Source organism: Trachinotus anak, unplaced genomic scaffold (genome assembly GCF_046630095.1).
Source record: "Trachinotus anak isolate AG129_WGS33_773 ecotype Australia unplaced genomic scaffold, CSIRO_AGI_Tana_v1 ptg000021l, whole genome shotgun sequence".
Taxonomy (NCBI): Eukaryota; Metazoa; Chordata; class Actinopteri; order Carangiformes; family Carangidae; genus Trachinotus; species Trachinotus anak.
This window is the reverse complement of record NW_027273872.1, coordinates 28,716,250-28,738,315: the sequence shown is the minus strand read 5'-3', so window position 1 is coordinate 28,738,315 and position 22,066 is coordinate 28,716,250. Positions and strand designations below refer to the sequence as shown.

The following is a 22,066-nucleotide window of genomic DNA, read 5'->3' as shown; positions in this document are numbered from 1 at the left end:
GAGAACAAGAGATTATAAGAAGAGGTAAAGGGAGGGGGGGTTGTGGATCCTAGACACCATTGGCTTAAAAAGGAGACTAAAGAAGGTGGAGGGTGAAGTGGAGGACTGGTCACCTGGACTCTGCAGGCAGAGGTAGGTTCTGTCTGAGGACCCGCAGGGTGGCAGCTGCACAAGTTGGATCCTGCTCCTCTTCTGTGAGTCGCTTCTTCAGACACCTGGAGGATGAGGAGGAGGAGGAAGACTGAGGAAGAGGAGCTGCTGATCTCTTCATAGGAGGTTTTCTTGGGACAGATGCAGCTGAGGTGGAGGGAGACGGATCTAAACCTGCCGACAGAGACGAGAGTCCAGATCAGATCAGACTGTAGACTTTAATGTGACAGGACATCAAACAGCTGAGTTTAATACAACACACACTTCATATCATGACTGGGTCTAATATATATATATATATGTTGTATTTTCAGTGGTCAGACATAGAGTCCGTTTGACTTATTTATCTCTTGTGTGTGTGTGTGTGTGTGTGTGTGTGTACTTGTACTTGCTACATAATAAGGACCAAAAAATGTATTTTACTAACAGAGTGAGGACATGGTCGAACACCAGGGTCTCTGGGGGTTGATGAACACACAAACACAGCAGGTGAGATCAGAGGGAGCAGTAAGCTGAGAGCTGCAGACTCACTGATCCCACATAATTAGATCTGACCTGATGAGACTCTGCCAGGATGCACTGAGACTCACACAGAGCACAGTTTAGTTCACACACACAGTCATACAGCGTTCACATCTACAGATAGAGCACCTCAACCTCTCACACACACCCACACACTGATGGAACAATCAGAGGAGAGGGTCTGATCCTCTCGTTTGATTGGCTGACTGTTTTCTGAGTGATCCAAAAAAAATACAGCAGATTACAGGAAAACACTCATAGAAACCAAATCCTGCAAGGTTGGATGGTGGGTCCAGGTGGGCGGGGCTTGGGGTGTGGCTGAGGGCAGTGACTGCTTTGTTGTGACATCACAAAGTTCCAGAAGTCCTTACGGCTGGTTTTAAGGCTCAGTTTCTGAATACAGGCTGTGCGCATTTGATACTTTCACAGTATTAATATAGAACCTAGACCTGCTTTATAATCAAAAACACATGGACAACTACCTTTATACTGGATGGACCTTTAAAAACCTTTAGACTGTATGGCCCTTTAACTTTTTCTGGCCATGTGGAGCGCAGCACACTGTAAACACAACTTCCACATTTTATTACTTTATAGTAAGTTCAGTTACACGACATCACTTAAAGTTAATGTAGGTCAAGTATTAGCAACACTGCTAACACTACCTGAAGCAGGCTGGTGAGAGTGGGGAGCTGCGGGCTGTAAAACCAAAACAATGAACTGAAAGACACTAAAACTGTCCACTGAAGGTATCAATGAACAATTAACTTAACAAATTAAAGATATCAAAGTAATCACAAAAAATGAAGACATTTTTCTGGTAAGAGGTACGCTGAGGGGACTCATGAACCCAGTATGTATAAAATCCTGGTTCTGGTCCTGTCCTCTGTGTCCTACATGTTGACATGTGTTAAATGGCTGATATGATGTTTTGATCATCTGTGTAAAAGGCTGGAGAGGATGAGTAGATGGTGGATCAGTTCTCACAGTGAGGTCCAGATAAGTCAGCAGTCAGGTGACGACCTCACTCTACCTCACCTCCTCCTCCATCCATCCATCATCCCTCCTTCTCTGTCACATGATGAAATCCAGACTCAACTCATACCTTTTCAAACCAGGAAAATGACTGAGGTTTGTCTGGATCTCATGGACGACACAGATCAATGGGAGGAAAGTGGTGTAGCTGTGTGTGTGTAACTGTGGGTTTGCACTGTGATGGGAGTGTGTGTGTTTTTTTGAAAGGAAGAGGTTCAAAGAATAGGAGAAGAAAAAGGGGGAAAGGGTGTTCAAGGGAGAGAAAGTGAAGAGGGAAGAAAGGCAGAAAGAGCTATTGATTTTCTTGGGTTAAGCAGGGCCTGTAATTAAAATGTTAATTTGAGAGAGCGAGAGAGAGAGATAGTGTCCTGACAGCAGAGATAGGGATAAGACGACTGATAATCAGAATGACAGAGCAGGACAGAGGGGAGGAAAGAGGAGAGAGAGAGGAACAGATATACACTCCCCAAGCACTTTATTAGGAACACTGGGTAGTTCCTCACTTCTTCAGGTCATGAATCCAGATGTTGAAACTGAGTCACAGTTTTCCTCTTTCTGATGTTTGATTAAGTGGAGCTCCTCGCCTGGATCCGCAGGAGTTTATACCCTGCTCTGCTGCCACATGATTGGATAACTGCATGAATAAGCAGGTATACAGGTGTTCCTAATAAAGTGCTCAGTAGATCAGGGTAAGGCCTCCCAGTGTTTCCCACACACTGACTTATTTGTGGTGTCACAATGTCAACACTGACCAACACATATTAATGTTATATTTTTTAACTATTTCAATGGGTAAACTCTTATTTCAGCGTAGAGTTGTGTGCAGTGCAATGATTCACTAAAAATATTCATATTTATAAAAGACTGGTCCCGAGGAGGCCCAAAGCCGCTCTGGACCAGAGGCATCAGCCAAACAGAGGACCTAGAAACTTAAGAAAACATGTTAGAAAACTTAATTAGTTTTGAATATTTCCATGTTGAAGCAGTGGATCAGGAAGGGACAGCAGCTGACGAAGGAGGGGAGGAGGAGGAGGAGGAGGAGGACAGCAGCCAACGTGCTGCTGTGGCAGAGGAAGCTGGGACATGTGGAGAAATGATGAATGTGATCAACTGGCTGAGATTAAAAGACTCAGAGCAGGACAGAAAGCAATAGAAAGACTCTTGTAATCACAGACACTGACAGAGAGAAGAAGAACTGATGTGGCAGGAAGACTCTGACTAACTTATTATTCTCTGTTTAGACCCTTTAAACCCTGATGATTGCTCTGGTACATTAAAATCACTGTCTGAATTTGAAGTGCTTCTTCTATATCTAAATAAAGTGAAGGAGGGGCAGAAGGCCTGATGGTGTGGTAGCTACTCACAGGGCTAGTTGGTGACTGGCTGGTTAGCTAACAGGTAACTGATGCCACCAAACTGCTACAAGAGCTTAGCAACTGCTCATAACAGTGACATTTGTACTTGCCAGTTAATGAGCTCACTAACAAACTCCCTCAATGGACAGGACTCTCTTCTGTGATGCAGTTCTAACTTCAGCAGAGGAGTTTGATATGAGAGGATGATGCTACACATCTGTCCATACTGTCTAAGGTTACTGATCTCTATGAGGACATGTACAACCACTGTACAGTATTTTAATACAACAAAGTCACAGTAAAGCTGTTCACATAGACATGTTTCTCTGTTTCTTTTGTCATGACAACAGAACACGGGTGAAACAGTGAAATGTGGTCCATTAAGACCCCAGGTGTAGAGCTGCTGGAGCCAGAGGAACGATCTGATCATCACTAAAGTGTCTGTCATGAAGAGAGCTGCTGAAAACAGACTGAATGGTCATGTTGACATCTAAGGTGTATTGATAGATTTCCAAACATCAGTAACAGTGAAGGAAACATTCTAACCCAACAGTGTGTGGTAGCTGCTGGTAGCTTCTGTGCTGCTCAGTGATGAAGTGGTTCATTAGTAAAGATAAAAAGACAGAAAACATCCTTTCATTCATCCTTCACTCTTCTGACGTTTCTTTATCTGTGATGATTCACACACAAACACGTGTCAGACTGTTACACTGGAGATCACAGCTACCTTAGCCTAGCCTGTTAGCTTCGCTAAGTTGTGATAGCCTAGCCTGTTAGCTTATCTACACTTTCACAGCCTAGCCTGTCAGCTTAGCTATGTTTTTATAGCCTAGTCCTTTAGTTTAGCTACATTTTCATATGCTAGTCTGTTAGTTTAGCTATGTTTTTATAGCCTAGTCTGTTAGTTTAGCTACATTTTCATATGCTAGTCTGTTAGTTTAGCTACGTTTTTATAGCCTAGTCTGTTAGTTTAGCTACGTTGTTATAGCCTAGCCTGTTAGCTTAGCAACGTTTTCATAGCCTAGCCTGTTAGCTTAGCAATGTTTTCATAGCCTAGCATGTTAACTTAGCTTTACCTATGCTGCACTGCAGCTTCTTCTCTGAATGGATGTTTCCAGTGCGGCATCATTGCTCGACACAAGTCAGTCAATGAATCATTCAAACACAAACTACTTTTGCTCAGTCACCTGCTGCTGAATACAACCTACTACATCACGGTGTTGTCTAACAGCACTGAGCTGATGTTTGTCTGATGCTGTGTAATATTCTCCACATGATAAAACTGTTCATAGAGTCAGTCTAACATCTCATCATGTGATCAGAGCTCACTGATGTAAACTTGTCACCGTAGGGACAGTGGTTACATGACCTTAGAAACTGGTACTTAAACAAATAGCACCACACCTCTGATAAAGACGACATGTTAACCAGCAGTCACTTCAAGCTGCTGCTAAAATCCTGATTTTATAACCACAACGTCATCTGACATTTCAGCTGATTCACTGTAAACTGATCACTCAGAAAGGAAGAAAAAGATCATTCATGCCAGCTGCCGAGTGGTCAGCATAGAGAGATGTGTCTGTGGAGGGAAAGCCTGACCTCACGGTTGTTGGGTAACACAGACGACTCTCTTTTATGAAAAGTAGCTAATGTTTGTCCAAAAAGTCACTAGATTTGTCACCAGGCGCTCTTTTGAACAAAAAAGGGTCTAAAGAGTCAGTTAATCTCATGTCCAAGGTGCTAAACTGACGACATTTGTTGAAAATTATTTTGAAAGAGCAACGACCAATGAGGAAGCTCCAACAATCGATCAGCCAACCAATGGTGTAACCTTAGCACTCCGGTGTTGATCAGTTAGTCAGTCAGTGACAAACCTGTTTACAGAGCTGGCTACTCTCAGCCAAAAATGAACTGACCTTGGTCTGATTTTTAAGAATTCTGGTCTGAACAGGCTCTAAAAGGATTTTAATATGAACAATAATAATTATGCACATTGATTTCTGAGGTCATTAACTTTTCATTTACTAATTGAATAGATTCTAATCTAATAGATTAGATTCTTTATTGTCATTGTACAAAAAACATACAACGAAATTCAGGTGCACTTGAGTAGCGGACTCAAATATAAAAAAAAAAAAAAAAGGATGATAAAATAAATAAATAAATATAAGTAAATGTTTTCATTCCATTCATTCAGTTTGTGCCTTACACACATTGCCAATGTATGCAGTTAAAAAGTGCTCAGTTATTATTGCACATAATAACAGATTATTGCACATTAAAATTGTGATGTGTTCGAGGGTTTACTTTCAGTTCAGAGTTCATTATGGTAATGGCTCTTGGATAGTAACTGTTCCAAAGTCTTGTCATGTGTGTTTTGATGGACCTGTAGTGTTTTCTGGAGGGCAGCAGTTCAAACAGGTGATGGGCAAGGTGGGATAAATCTTTTGGTATGTTGTTTGTTTTCTGCAGGCATCTGGAGGTGAAGATGTCATCTAGGGCAGGCACAGTGGGGCAAAAAAGTATTTAGTCAGCCACCAATTGTGCAAGTTCTCCCACTTAAAAAGATGAGAGAGGCCTGTAATTTTCATCATAGGTACACTTCAACTATGAGAGACAGAATGGGGGGAAAGAATCCAGGAAATCACATTGTAGGATTTTTAATGAATTAATTGGTAAATTCCTCGGTAAAATAAGTATTTGGTCACCTACAAACAAGCAAGATTTCTGGCTTTCACAGACCTGTAACTTCTTCTTTAAGAGGCTCCTCTGTCCTCCACTCGTTACCTCTATTAATGGAACCTATTTGAACTCGTTATCAGTATAAAAGACACCTGTCCACAACCTCAAACAGTCACACTCCAAACTCCACTATGGCCAAGACCAAAGAGCTGTCAAAGGACACCAGAAACAAAATTGTAGACCTGCACCAGGCAGGGAAGACTGAATCTGCAATAGGTAAGCAGCTTGGTGTGAAGAAATCAACTGTGGGAGCAATTATTAGGAAATGGAAGATATACAAGACCACTGATAATCTCCCTCAATCTGGGGCTCCACGCAAGATCTCACCCTGTGGGGTCGAAATGATCACAAGAACGGTGAGCAAAAATCCCAGAACCACACGGGGGGACCTAGTGAATGACCTGCAGAGAGCTGGGACCAAAGTAACAAAGGCTACCATCAGTAACACACTACGCCACCAGGGACTCAAATCCTGCAGTGCCAGACGTGTCCCCCTGCTTAAGACAGTACATGTCCAGGCCCGTCTGAAGTTTGCTAGAGAGCATTTGGGCGATCCAGAAGAGGATTGGGAGAATGTCATATAGTCAGATGAAACCGAAATAGAACTTTTTGGTAGAAACTCAACTTGTCGTGTTTGGAGGAGAAAGAATGCTGAGTTGCATCCAAAGAACACCATACCTACTGTGAAGCATGAGGGTGGAAACATCATGCTTTGGGGCTGTTTTTCTGCAAAGGGACCAGGACGACTGATCCGTGTAAAGGAAAGAATTAATGGGGCCATGTATCGTGAGATTTTGAGTGAAAACCTCCTTCCATCAGCAAGGGCATTGAAGATGAAACGTGGCTGGGTCTTTCAGCATGACAATGATCCCAAACACACCGCCCGGGCAACGAAGAAGCATTCGTAAGAAGCATTTAACGGTCCTGGAGTGGCCTAGCCAGTCTCCAGATGTCAACCCCATAGAAAATCTTTGGAGGGAGTTGAAAGTCCGTGTTGCCCAGCGACAGCCCCAAAACATCACTGCTCTAGAGGAGATCTGCATGGAGGAATGGGCCAAAATACCAGCAACAGTGTGTGAAAACCTTGTGAAGACTTACAGAAAACGTTTGACCTCTGTCATTGCCAACAAAGGGTATATAACAAAGTATTGAGATGAACTTTTGTTATTGACCAAATACTTATTTTCCACCATAATTTGCAAATAAATTCTTTAAAAATCAGACAATGTGATTTTCTGGATTTTTTTTCTCATTCTGTCTCTCATAGTTGAAGTGTACCTATGATGAAAATTACTGGCCTCTCTCATCTTTTTAAGTGGGAGAACTTGCACAATTGGTGGCTGACTAAATACTTTTTTGCCCCACTGTGCCTGCCCTAGATGACATCTTCACCTCCAGATGCCTGCAGAAAACAAACAACATACCAAAAGATTTATCCCACCTTGCCCATCACCTGTTTGAACTGCTGCCCTCCAGAAAACACTACAGGTCCATCAAAACACACATGACAAGACTTTGGAACAGTTTCTATCCAAGAGCCATTACCATAATGAACTCTGAACTGAAAGTAAACCCTCGAACACATCACAATTTTAATGTGCAATAATCTGTTATTATGTGCAATAATAACTGAGCACTTTTTAACTGCATACATTGGCAATGTGTGTAAGGCACAAACTGAATGAATGGAATGAAAACATTTACTTATATTTATTTATTTATTTTATCATCCTTCTTTTTTTTTTTTATATTTGAGTCCGCTACTCAAGTGCACCTGAATTTCGTTGTATGTTTTTTGTACAATGACAATAAAGAATCTAATCTATTAGATTAGAATCTATTCAATTAGTAAATGAAAAGTTAATGACCTCAGAAATCAATGTGCATAATTATTATTGTTCATATTAAAATCCTTTTAGAGCCTGTTCAGACCAGAATTCTTAAAAATCAGACCTTTTGATGATTTTGCCTTTACTCATAAGCACAACAAATGTGTATTCATCCACAGTTGAAAACAGTCCTCAACCAGTGCACTGTTTAGTTTTGGTCTTCTCATGTGAACAGTAAGAAAAAGATGAACACAACAGATTAATGAAGTCTGAAAATGAGCTCATGTCCAAAAGTAACACATCAGAGGAACATGATCAGTCGAACAACACAAACACACACGTCTTTCTGTGAGTTCACTTTCTTTATTTCTCTATATTTCAAGGTTTGTGTGTGTGTGTGGATGTGGGTGGTACAATGTGGGTGCGGGGCTAATAGGGGCTCATTAAAGAGGTTATATTGTTAATTTGGTGTGGCCCCTGTAGATCGTAATGATCTAGCCCACTAATCAACCTGACACACACACACAGCTGTTTTGGACCCATCAGATACAATCTAATTACTTTTGTGTCTAATTGATTAGTAATGGAGGGAGGTGGGAGAGGGAGGGGCAGGCTTGCAGGTAAAGAGGAGGCTCAGTGTGAATATAATCAGTCAGTGGACTGTTGGGGAGCACATACCAGGGGTTAAAGGTCACCTCACAGCCACAACAACATGGCTGACCCAGCAATAACTGCTCTCATAGTGTCATTAACACAGACATGAACACACACACAAACACAATGAGTTCACACATGAGTCTGAGTGAGTGATGCGAGGAGCCTGAATATGGCTGACAGAGCAGCGGTGCTGCAGCTTTACTGCTCACTGTGGCCTGGAGCCTCCTCACATCTCCTCATAATCATATTAACAGGATTCAAATCCCACCTCATATTTACAGAAAACATGTTGCTGTGCAGCTGACACAGCAACAAAACCAACAGGCCTCTGGTTAATGACCTGAGCATTTAACCTCTGACCTGCTGTGCTTCCCAGAGGCCAGACATGATCCATACAAGTCTGATGCACCAAGGAACAGTGCTGTAACAACCATCCATGTGAAGCCAGGGGTGACTGTGTGTGTGAAGGTGAATGTGTTCACAGGACATTATTCATCAAAGAAACACAGGGAAACAAAACAATCAGTCTCCATTAAAAGGCTCAGCTGCATCCTGATCAGCTTAAACCAGGTCCTGAACCAGTCCAGCCTGAGACCTGCTGGGCTCAGCCCTTCACTCCAACATGAACCTGAGAGGAGAATCACCAGCACCATGTTGGGCTGCACCTGGTTTCTGCTTCAGGTTGATCAAGTTCAATATTTCACTATTTTAAAAAGGGAAATACAGAATGTTGTTACTGTATTTTTACATTTGTAATGAGTGTATGACACAGGACCAGACCAGACCACTACCAGACCAAAGAACACTGAAGGGACTTTGGAGGACCCCATACAGGACTGATTCACTGACTCACTTTATAATTGCATGCTTCCTCTTCCTCTTATATACAAACACACACGGAGTGAGCAACACCACACGTCATGTCTGACTCAGGCTGGTGTTTTTAAATCTCCCGTTTCGCCAGTTCATTTTTGTCTCCTCGCGTCCACACTTGAGATCCTCTGGACCTGATCCACAGACCTGAATCATCTTCATCTATAGAATGTTTGACTGCAGACTGATTGGCATCAGCTGATGTTCCTCTTTATAAGTCAAAGTGTCTCTGACCCACAACCTCCTGTCTGGTCTCACTGAGTCCAGGTCTGATAATCCTGACTCCAGGCAGCTTCACACACTGTTTCAGACACACTGTGAGTGTTTGAATCATGTTTTTAATGTGGATAATAACAACACAATGATTAATGTGTTATTAGTCATAGATTGTGTTTGTTCATGTTTGTAACTCTGATGAAGATCTGATCATATTTTAGAAGTCGAGCTCATTTCAAACCCTGGCCGCTGTGGTCAGGACTCAGCCTCGACATGAGACACACACTCCACCAGATCTACTCTTACTGGTTCACCCCAGTTAAACCAGTTGAAGAAGAACTTGTCCAGCTGCTCCTCAGAAGTGTGTGTGTGTTTGTAGGGTGTGTGTGTGAATCTTTAAAGATCAGGGCAGCAGCAGGTCATCTTCTGTAGATTAACCTGACTGTTTATTCAGACGTCTACAGGTCTGAGGTGACGTGCGTGTGTGTGTGTGTAGCTGGACCTGGACATACCATACTCAGCTCGCAGATGTTCTGGTATGTGGGGCTCATATCCCTCTTTCTCTGGAACCTCATCAAAATCATCATCATCATCATCATCATCCTCCTCTCCATCTGAGGAAGCCTTTATCTGAGGAAGAGGAGGGTTGGTTCAGTGTTTGTTCATATCAAGGAGAAAAAGTATGAATTCCATTTTAAATACAGAAAACTGCACAACAGTTATGCGATGTCCACACTAAGAGCTCTTTTAGTGGTCTGGACCTCATTGTACATTTCTGTACAATGACAGTCCAATTAACATAAGGTCCGCTGACTTTTTCTGGAGCTTTCAACCGCATTTGCACAACACAACACAACACTTCAGTCTTTGTCGTCCTTCACCTACTGTGTCTAGTTCGACAGTCGTCACTGTGGTGAGACTGTAAACACCACACAGAGTGTGTGTGTGTGTGTGTGTGTGTGTGTGTGTGTGTATGTGTTCACTACAGAGGACAGAACAGCTCAGCAGGCTGAGGTACAGCAGAGAGATGGAGACAGGATGAGACTATTACTGAGGGGTGCAGTGTGTTTACAGAAAGGCGCACACACACACACACACACACACACACACACACACACACACACACACACACAGTTGGATTTATAACAGCTAAACAAACACTCAGTTCACTCGTGGTTGTATGGTGATGTCACAGAGTGGAGCTTCTTCCCTCACAAACTATCTTTGACAAGTAGCCACTGACTACTAACGATCATTAGCATCAGAGCTCAGTGAGGTTTAAACAGTCAGTCACGGCTGCGTCACAACACTGCTCCACTATCACACATGCTAACTCTGGCTAAGACAGCTGGATGCTGCACTGTGGAGCTTAGCTGTCTTAAAGCAGAGGTGCACTTGCATGGGGGAGGAGGAGGAGGAGAGAACACAGTCCAGAGATGAAGGATCAGGTCTCTGTTTAACACCCATTCATTACAGGAGCTCAGATCAGCCCCAATACTGATCTTTAGGACTGGCTCAGGACCAGAACAACACAATGACTTGTGTGTTATTAATTAAAATAGATTGTGTTTGATCATTGTTGTGACTTAGCTGAAGATCTGATCATAAACACAAAGAAATCCAAAGGGCTCGGTTACTGTTGTTTGCTGTTGTATATTAATAAATGGTATACATATGATGCTCTCTTCCAGTGCAAAACATCTGGAAACATGTACACATTTAAAGAATGAGCCTCACAACTAAAACTACATTCACTGATGTGTTGAACCAATCAGCTGTCAGTGATGTGCTGAACAACACCATCAACCAAACTGAGAGACGGAGGTGGAGAGCAGTTACACACAGTTTCTATTTCACTCCTTCACTCTCCTTGGCTGTGATCTCCTTGGCTTGGGGGAGAGAGGGATGACAATGACTGTGTGTGTGTGTGTGTGTGTGTGTGTGTGTGTTTGTTGAGCTGCTATCAACGCTAAGCAGAATTTATGGTTTTTAATTTCCCAGTGAGGCTGTTAGGCACTGGCTGGGCTACAATGCAGAACACAACACTCCTATACACACGGGGTCATTTCCATAACACAAATGTGTGTGTGTGTGTGTGTGTGTGTGTGTGTCCTCAGCTGTTAAAGGCATAGCAGCTACCACTCACACACACACACACACACACACACACACACAGTCCAGCAGCATAATGATCTCAGTGATTAGCGTTATGAGGAGCAGTAAAACCTAACGTTAAACTAACCTCTTATTCCCAAAGGCCTCTTCTTCATTAGTGTGTAATACCTGTGTGTGTGTGTGTGTGTGTGTGTGAGATAGAAGGCTGCTGTGTTCCTGCTGATGAAGCCCATTAAAATGTTAGAATTAGTTTACGAAGGATGAGATGATTAATGAAACATGTCCACACACACGATTGAAGCACAGGACAGTCAGTTAACATGGCTCAGCTCTGTAAACACACACACAGACACACACACACACACCAATTAAAACAACTCATAATACAAATCCCACTGCTCCGTTAACCAGCAGCTAAACAATTAATGCCTAATTATTTGAAATTAAAGACACAGACAGAGACATGGTGGGTGCTCTCAGAGAGAAACTAGACCTCATTCATAAAATCTGAAAATGTTGATATTTAAGTGTACTCTTCCAAAATAAACACTTCACCTCCTGCATGACCCATTAACAAATTATTACAAATACACATCCAGAGGTGTTTGGTTTAAAGTCTGTTAGCAGCTGCTGCTAATTACCTGCCTGCTCAGGTCCATACAGTCTAAGGATTTTAAAGGTCGATCCAGTCTAAAGGTAGATGTCCATGTGTTTGTGATTATAAAGCAGGTCTAGGTTCTATATTAATACTGTGAAAGTGTCAAAGCCTCAGTCCACAGAGAAATGCACACAGCCTGTATTCAGAAACTGAGCCTTAAAACCAGCCGTAAGGACTTCTGGAACTTTGTGAAGTCACAACAAAGCAGTCACTGCCCTCAGCCACACCCCAAGCCCCGCCCACCTTGACCCACCATCCAACTTTACAGGATTTGGTTTCTGTGAGTGTTTTCCTGAAATCTGCTGTATTTTTATTAGATCACTCAGAAAACAGTCAGCAGTCAGAAGCCTGAGAGAGAGAGGAGATGTAAAACTACTCTGAGATGGCTTTTGGTTCTTAAAACCACAAATATATCTCCTGATGGAGATCAACACTTCAAATAAAACACAGAAGAAGAGTAAATATAGAGCTTTAACAATAAACTAAAATATTCAGTCTGTCCCAGCAGCAAACATCAGTCTGTACTGTCTACACTGACAGTATATGTGTATCCCTATGACATCATTTATTTTTAAATATGAATAATGAAGAGACTTTTTATTATTCTTCTTCAACAGATGTGCACATCCTCTGTCAGCCTAAAAATAAATGTAATTCATGTTTGCATTTAACCAGGAAATGTGTTCACAGTTTAACTAATCACGTGATTTTACACAGTTTTAGATTCAAGTGAACTACAGTGTTGCTCTTGTTGAATGTAGAGATAATGTAAAACCCCAGGATGAATTCTGAGAAGTACATTGATGTACTTCATCATCACATGGGTTCTGGCCTTGATGGATCAATATCCTGCTGATATCCAGCTGTTTGTGATACACATCTTTATGTTGACATCACATTTCAAACCTCGACATTTTATCAGGTTAGTGCTGAAGATAATTATTACATGATGCAATCAAATCAGCCACTAAAAGGACTCTGTGGTGACTTCATGTGTAAATCCACTAATTATTCCTTTTAGATATAAATATATAAATGACACAGACAACTGAACTCCACTGTTTCCATATAGATAGAGCTGCACAATCTTTCAAAATATTATCATAATAACAATATGGCCCAGTGCAATATGTCCAAATCACAGGAGCTGCAGTTGTTTGATGCAGGTAAAATGTGTCATAACAGAACCATCAATGAAGCGTTGAGGTGCTACAGAGACACCTCGCCTACACATCATATCCTGCAGAAGTAAAGGAAACATGTTTGTTTGGTACAAGACCTAACAAGAATCACATCATCATCATGTCTATAAAAAAAATGATCATACACTGAAATTGTGATGCAATCTGAATTTTTGCACATCGTTCAGCTCTACATACAGACACTAAAGTCCTGTGTGTGTGTGTGTGTGTGTGTGTGAAGCGTGAAGCTGCAGACTCAGGTAGAACAGAGCTGTTATTATTACTACAGATGTTCTGTTAGTCCAGATGTTGCTCAGACTTAAGAGAAACATGTTAAACACCAAACCAAACTTTCTCCATCACTGCCGCACATATTCATCCTCACAGTACAACAGATTCATACACAGCACACGTACACACACACACATATACACAGATACATTCTCTATAGGTCTTGTCTGCTTTAATCCTGCCTGGTTTATTCTGCTCTGATCAATGACCTCAGACTAAGAAGTGATCACCCAGCTGGAGGAAAATCCTGCCCTAACATCATCCCTTTTTCCCCTCTTTCTGCCGCTTTGTCTCTAATTCACCTTAATTTAATCCTGATAGCATCGCATGCTGTCGGCCAGCCTGGCAGAGCTGTAAGTCTCACAGCAGAATTAGCTTTCCTCCACAAACATTTTGCTGACGGGGATCATGGCTAAAAAATGGCCTCTATTCCCCCACATGGCTGCACGGGGGGCTGTTTTGCATTTTAACAGAGCTTTAGTTTACTCTCACACACAGGGAGAAAATCACACAGAGTCCCACGGAGGAGATAAAAACTGCTTCTTTAACCGAAACTCAAGATTTAGCAGACAAATTAGAAGTGATGGTCTCAGGGAGACAGGGCCATGTGTCACTGTAATAGGAAAGAGACAAAACAAATATGGGCAACTTCAACATTAAAAACCTGCACAGATAGAATAAAAATAGTTCCTGAACAGAGCAGAATAAATAAAAAAGTTGTTTAAGTAAAACAAGGTCATGTGTTACTGTAATGGCAGAACATAAAGTAGAGGAGGCTCCTAAGGGGAAAAATATGTCGTTCTTTAACAACCACATAAAGCAGAGCTCTGTCTGTAGGCTACGGTACAGGCTTTAACAGGCAGAGCAGTAGCAACCATCTACAACCAATCTACACCTACATCTACAGTTACAGCTACAGCTACAGTTACACCCATACCACCAGCTACAACTACAACTACAACTACAGCTACAGCTACAGCGACACCTATACCTACATCTACACATACAGCTACATCTACACCTACAGCTACTGCTACAGCTACACCTACATCTACACATACAGCTACGACTACAACTACAGCTACAGTTACAGTTACAGCTACACCTAGACCTGCGGCTACAGCTACAGTTACACCTACACCTACACCTATAGTTACAGCTACAGTTACACCTACACCTACACCTACAGCTACAGTTACACCTACGTCTACACCTACACCTACACCTACAGCTACAGTTACACCTACGTCTACACCTACACCTACACCTACACCTACACCTACAGCTACAGCTACAGTTACACCTACGTCTACACCTACACCTACACCTACAGCTGGTCAGGACCACGGACATGTTCACTGTTATTTCATCTCTCTGATGAAGAGATTCATTCTCCTGTCTGTAAATTGTCAAACTACAGTTATTTTGTCTGACTAAGATGGTGAATTTACAATCATTTAGAAGCAGCAGATGTTGTGACATGTTTGCTTCATATCAACATAAAATGATTAATAAATGGTCTAATTAGTTGGTTATTAATTCTCTATTAATTTCCTGATGATTGACTAATCATTTGAGCACTGTAGTACAATCTAAATATCCTCTGCACAGGCTGGTTTACAACATGTTTCCATTCAACAATAGCACTGAATATAAAAACAATTTTCCAATTTATCAGAATTTTGTTAATATTGATTCTTCAAACTGATCTTTGCCATCTACACGTACTGACAGATATTCTCATGAGGCAAACCTGTTGTCTTCCAATAAAGGAGAGTTTAAAGCTTGTTTGCTTTGCCATCCAACACCATCCAACTCCATCCAACACCATCCAACACCACCCAATACCATCTAACACCATCCAACTCCATCTACAGTCAGGTCCATAAATATTGGGACATTGACACAATTCTCATCTTTTTGGCTCTAAACACCACCACAATGGATTTGAAATGAAACAAACAAGATGAGCTTTAACTGCAGACTTTCAGCTTTAATTTGAAGGTATTTACATCCAAATCAGGTGAACGGTGTAGGAATTACAACAGTTTGTATATGTGCCTCCCACTTTTTAAGGGACCAAAAGTAATGGGACAATTGGCTGCCCAGCTGTTCCATGGCCAGGTGTGTGTTATTCCCTCATTATCCCATTTACAAGGAGCAGATAAAAGGTCTAGAGTTCATTTCAAGCTGTTGCTATTTGCATTTGGAATCTGTTGCTGTCAACTCTCAATATGAGATCCAAAGAGCTGTCACTATCAGTGAAGCAAGCCATCATTAGGCTGAAAAATCAAAACAAACCCATCAGAGAGATAGCAAACATTAGGTGTGGCCAAATCAACTGTTTGGAACATTCTTAAAAAGAAAGAATGCACTGGTGAGCCCAGCAACACCAAAAGACCAGGAAGACCACGGAAAACAACTGTGGTGGATGACCGAAGAATTCTTTCCCTGGTGAAGAAAAACCCCTTCACAACAGTTGGCCAGACCAAGAACACTTTCCAGGAGGTAGGTGTATGTGTGTCAAAGTCAACAATCAAGAGAAGACTTCACCAGAGTGAATACAGAGGGTTCACCACAAGATGTAAAGCATTGGTGAGCCTTAAAAACAGGAAGGCCAGATTACAGTTTGCCAAACAACATCTAAAAAAGCTTTTACAGTTCTAGAACAACATCCTATAGACAGATGAGACAAAGATCAACTTGCACCAGAGTGATGGGAGGAGAAGAGTATGGGGAAGGAAAGGAACTGCTAATGATCCAAAACATACCACCTCATCAGTGAAGCATGGTGGTGGTAGTGTCATAGCATGGGCATGTATGGCGGCCAATGGAACTGGTTCCCTTGTATTTATTGATGATGTAACTGCTGACAAAAGCAGCAGGATGAATTCCAAGGTGTTTCGGGCAATATTATCTGCTCATATTCAGCCAAATGCTTCAGAACTCATTGGACGGCGCTTCATAGTGCAGATGGACAATGACCCGAAGCATACTGCGAAAGCAACCAAAGAGTTTTTTAAGGCAAAGAAGTGGAACGTTATGCAATGGCCAAGTCAATCACTTGACCTGAATACGATTGAACATGCATTTCACTTGCTGAAGACAAAACTGAAGGGAAAATGCCCCAAGAACAAGCAAGAACTGAAGACAGTTTCAGTAGAGGCCTGGCAGAGCATCACCAGGGATGAAACCCAGCGTCTGGTGATGTCTATGCGTTCCAGACTTCAGGCTGTAATTGACTGCAAAGGATTTGCAACCAAGTATTAAAAAGTGAAAGTTTGATTTATGATATTAATTTAATTTAGTTAATTTGTCCCATTACTTTTGGACCCTTAAAAAGTGGGAGGCACATATACAAACTGTTGTAATTCCTACACCGTTCACCTGATTTGGATGTAAATACCTTCAAATTAAAGCTGAAAGTCTGCAGTTAAAGCTCATCTTGTTTGTTTCATTTCAAATCCATTGTGGTGGTGTTTAGAGCCAAAAAGATGAGAATTGTGTCAATGTCCCAATATTTATGGACCTGACTGTATCCCCATCCAACACCATCCAACTCAAAACCATCCAGCACCATGTATGCCCATCAAACATCATCCAACTCCATCTAACTAGACACCATCCAACACCATCCAACTCAACACCATCCAGCATCATCCAATGCCATCCAACTCAATACCATCCAGCACCATCCAACACCATCCAACACCATCCATCCCCTCTGATGAACTGGGATGCAGACTCTGCGCTGGACCTTCTCAGACCAAATCAGTGCTGCTGTTGCGGCTGATGGGAACAGATCCCTGCAGCAGGTCCAGGACAGACTGAGACCAGGAGACTGGAGGCTGCTGTAGCCGGGGATCACTGCCCTTTCATTAATGTACTATTTGGGAGTTAAAATAAATGTGTGAACAGGATGAGAAAGTTCAGTTTGCTGATGTTTCCACAGGTGTACTGCTTATTCAGCTTCTAAAGTCCCCCTCTTTCTTCCCCCCTCCTCCCCCTTAAATAAGACTCTTATCCTTTATAAAAATGATGTCAGGGCCCCGCCTCAGACAACTGCTCCCCTGACTTCATTTGTCTCTTGGCAAGTTTGATGGCACTGCATTTAAAAACCCATTCAATCTTATAAACCAAAAATTAAATGTAGTCGACTGTGATGGGCACTCAGTGCATCTGCTATTTATATGCTAATGCACACTCAGCCTGCCAAGGTCTGGCAAATTATTACTGCACAGCCATAAGTCAGGTGTATGGCAGAGAGGGGAGGGGCGTGTTAACCATCACACACTCACATACAGAGAAGAAGAGGTGGAAGGGAGGGAGGGGAGGAGGAGGTGAGAGCAGAGGGAGGTGGGAGGAAGCAGGAGAGGAGGGGAGAACACAAGGAGGTGAAAAAACCTTTAAAGATGTCTCCATTGTCTCCCCTGACAAGTTAATAAAGCTCTCCACCTGGCTACACACACACACACACACACACACACACACACACACACACACACACACACAGACTAGATTACTTGACTCTACATTTAGGACTGAAATAGAAAATGTCTTCTTGGAGAAGTGAGAGTCTCTAACGTCGCCATTATCACAGGACAGAAACAATTAGCTTAATGAACACGTTCTACACTCATGCTTCTATAAACACAGTCATCGTCCTGACAGTATTACACATGATACACACACTCACACACACACACACACAGATATAAGAGGTTAACACATGATCCTCTCTGTGCCCTGAAAACAAATATCTTCTCTTCTGAGCACCTCAAACCTGACATTTTTCCATTTTAACAGCAGTCTGTGTCCTACAGGACCATGTTTGTACTCCTCCAATCCTGAAACCTGTCCACCGCACGGAGGACTGAACAGTGTCCAGTACCCAGAGTCTGGTCAGACTCTTAGTCCAGTTCTTGGTTTTAATCACTGCAGATCGTTTCAGTCTCCATCATGTTTCCAGGCTCTGTTACCTGCATCTACAACATAATCTTACTATTGATGGTATGTGATGTGGAGCCAGTAACATCTCATGTTCGCAAAACATTAAGTACACAGATTTTTGATCATTTCATAGTTTTGTTTCTAATATCACATTTATCCTTAAATGTCAACAGGCTCCTTTCAGGGGTCCTGGCTCAGAGAGTGAAGATGTGTCTGTGGACTCACAACTTCCTGTGTTCACAGGCTCAATATGTGAATCTGTTTACCCACAGATTCCACCTGGTCTTCTTAATATACCGATACTTGTGGTTTATTTGTGAGTCTTAAGTGTATTTGAATAAAGGGTTGCGTGATATCGGCTGCAGTACATTTCCTGTACATAAAATGTTGTTCTGGTTTAAATTCAAACACTCAGGTCTTATATCAGCCTTATTACTGAAAAACAAATGAGATCAGGAGATCCATTAACAGCAGGTTGTATTTCATGACTTTTAAAAACCATCTCTAATGCAGGTTCTGGATCCAGGGTCCAGCTGTAGTCCAAGTCTGGATCAGGACTGAGCAGCTCTGGTTCCTGCCTTTTTAAACACTTTGATTTGTAATATTTGAAAAAGGCTGTTCAGTGTGTGAGCCTCCATCACCAGCCTGTTCAGATATATGGTTTTATACAGAGGTGGTGCTGCAGGTCTGCTGCCTCTGATTGATTTCAACATATTTACAAACTAATTAGACCTAAAGCTTCCACTGGACTCTGACCTGTTCACAGCGTGATTTGCCACAACATCCCAAATCTCTATTACCACCTTGCACTTCTATTCATTACAACACAGAACGGATCCCATGGGATCCCAGACTAATGAGAAAAAAGCTTTCCACTCCCCCTCTCTCTACAGCCTCTCCTCCCCTGCTTCACCCCATTATACTCCTCCACCCCCACCACACACTCTCACTCACTCTCACTCACTCACTCACTCACACACACACACATACAGAAGCGCCCTTTGTCTCCGGGGAGCAGTCAGCTTAGATGATGTATAAGGTGACATCTTTATTTCACTAACCTAGCCTGGCAGGTCTATTAGCCAGTCCAGAGCTTTCCAAACCTTTCCCTGTCAACAAGCTTATTCTCAGCTGTCTGCTTCATACCCCCCCCCCCCCCCAGCCTGTCTCAATCTGTGTTTAAAACGCTCCTTATTATACATTCTCACCTACCGCCACGCTGAAATTACACTTTGCTATTCTTCATTGTATCGGGGGCCCCTGAAAGCTCAGGGAGGACACGAACGTCCTGAAAAGGTGGGGGCCCTTCAAAGACCCTTGGGAGTTTTGTCCTGTTTGGATCTGGGGTTAGTGATATCAGACTGGTCCAGATACAGATCTTCTGGACCCTTTCACACCATCAGAGAGCTGATGGAACAAGACTGTCCACAGTGATTTAGTAGATTTCACTACATAACTCTATTAGTCCTAATAATGAATAATTAATCACAATTTAGTTTGTTTTCCAACTTGAATCGCAGTGGTCTCCTGAGTGAACAAAGATGTGACCAGACCCTGACATGTCCTCAGACTTTAAAAGCTGCTCCTCACTCTGACACACTTCTCCCTCATGAAATAAAAATCAGGGTTATTTTACTGTGCAGGACATTATCCCATCAGCCTCCGGTCAACAGGGAGGTGAACGACAGAAACACATGACTTGTCAACATGTGAATAAACCTGTTAAACAATCAGTTTAACAATAAAGATGAGAGAACCAACTGGTTTAAACACACCTGATTATTCAGTAGAGACACAGTGATCAGACTTTTCCACCTCATGAGCCTCAGAGCCTCTCTTCTGATTGGCTGCCTGTTTTCTGAGTGATCTCTGAGGTAAATACTCAGAGAAACCAAATCCTGCAAGGTTGGATGGTGGTCCAGGTGGGCGGGGCTTGGGGCACGACTGAGGGCAGTGACTGCTTTGTTGTGACATCACAAAGGCTGGTTTTAAGGCTCAGTTTCTGAATACAGGCTGTGTGCATTTCTCTGTGGACTGAGGCTTTGACACTTTCACAGTATTAATATAGAATCTAGACCTGCTTTATAATCACAAACACATGGACATCTACCTTTAGACTGGATTGACCTTTAAATATCTGAGCAGGCAGGTAGTTAGCAGCAACTGCTAATGGACTATATGGACCTTTAATATGATAATGAGCTTCTTTACTGTGCAAGATACTGATTTTTGTGTTCCACTCCTGATGTCATGAATTCCTTAATACCAACATTCTCTATTGTTTTATTCACCACATCAGAATCAGAATCAGAATCAGAATCAGAATCACATGTATTAATGAAAGAATAATAGATAATGTATAAAGAGAATAACAGAGAAATCAAAGGCAAAGAGAGCAGGAGAAAAACAGAGAGATGCAGAGAGAGAGAGAGCTTCAGAGAGTGAGAGTACAAATGAAAAGGAGGGAGCGTTGGAGGAGAGAAATAGAGGGATAGTCTTTCTTTGTTTATCTCCAGTGAGAAACAGGCGGCCACATCCATTGTGCTGTGATAAGATGGGTTATCAGCAGTAAACAAGGCCTGGGCCTGTTTCAATGGAGCCCAGAGTGACTGAATACACTCTTAAAAATAGATATGTTCAAATAAGTCTGCACGTCTCATCCTTCTGAACACAGACCTAGGCTCTCAGTGAGCAGCAGTCAACAGATTCATACAGGTTCCTGTCAGAGGTCGGACTGAAACTCCTTCAGACTGATTCACTGACACTGTCCGAAAAAACTTCATTTGCAGTTTCAGTAAAATCACATCACTGCAAACTGCAAAAGGTTTTCTTTGTTTTTACAAAATAATAAAAATCCACCAGTCCACTCATTAGGTTTCCCTGGACTTTCACCCACATCTCACTGCTTTCATCAGTGGATGGAATTTGCTCAATGTCCAACCATGTGATGTGGCTGAAATCTCAAGAAAAGCAAGTGAGTAAACCATGATTTAGGATTTTTTTGTGAAACTAATATTTCTATATGATGAAGATGAGACTTTTTTATTCTGTTTGTCTTTACAGGTCAGGTAGCTAATGTCCAGTTTGGTTAACAATCTTAGACAGCTGGAGTTAATTAGTTACTCAGGTAATAATCAGTTTTAGGTTACGCTCTGTCTAGTTAGCATAACTAGGGTTTTTTGAATGTGCACAACTCTGACTGTTTGCAGACAGTTCAGGTCTACATCCTAAAAACTCTGATGTTTCAGTCATGTTTTAGTTTTTTACTGCATTTTGCAGCAAAAAGTTGTGAATCAGCCACATACGACAGCTTTAATAGAGCCACTGTAGGTAAAAAAGACTACAGCGCTGGACGGGGTGATATATTCTGAGAAAAAACAGGCATTAAAGTTGTACATTTAGAAAAGAAAAAACGAATATTCTCTAAGATTATAAAGTCATAAATTGGCAAGAAAAATTGTAAATTTATGAGAAAATTGTGTTTTTTTCTTT

At 41.9% G+C, this 22,066-nt stretch overlaps 1 protein-coding gene across 4 annotated transcripts in view; it reads right to left on the bottom strand.

Annotated features, from left to right (window-relative positions):
* uvssa (UV-stimulated scaffold protein A) overlaps positions 1-22,066 on the bottom strand; it is a 38,888-nt gene that overhangs the window by 6,817 nt on the left and 10,005 nt on the right. For all 4 annotated transcript variants that reach the window (XM_071506963.1, XM_071506962.1, XM_071506964.1 and 1 more), the window contains exons 9-10: positions 9,892-10,009; positions 114-324 (exon numbers count right to left, since the gene is read on the bottom strand). In XM_071506963.1, the coding sequence (XP_071363064.1) occupies positions 114-324; positions 9,892-10,009 (329 nt within the window). The remainder of the gene's footprint in view (positions 1-113; positions 325-9,891; positions 10,010-22,066) is intronic.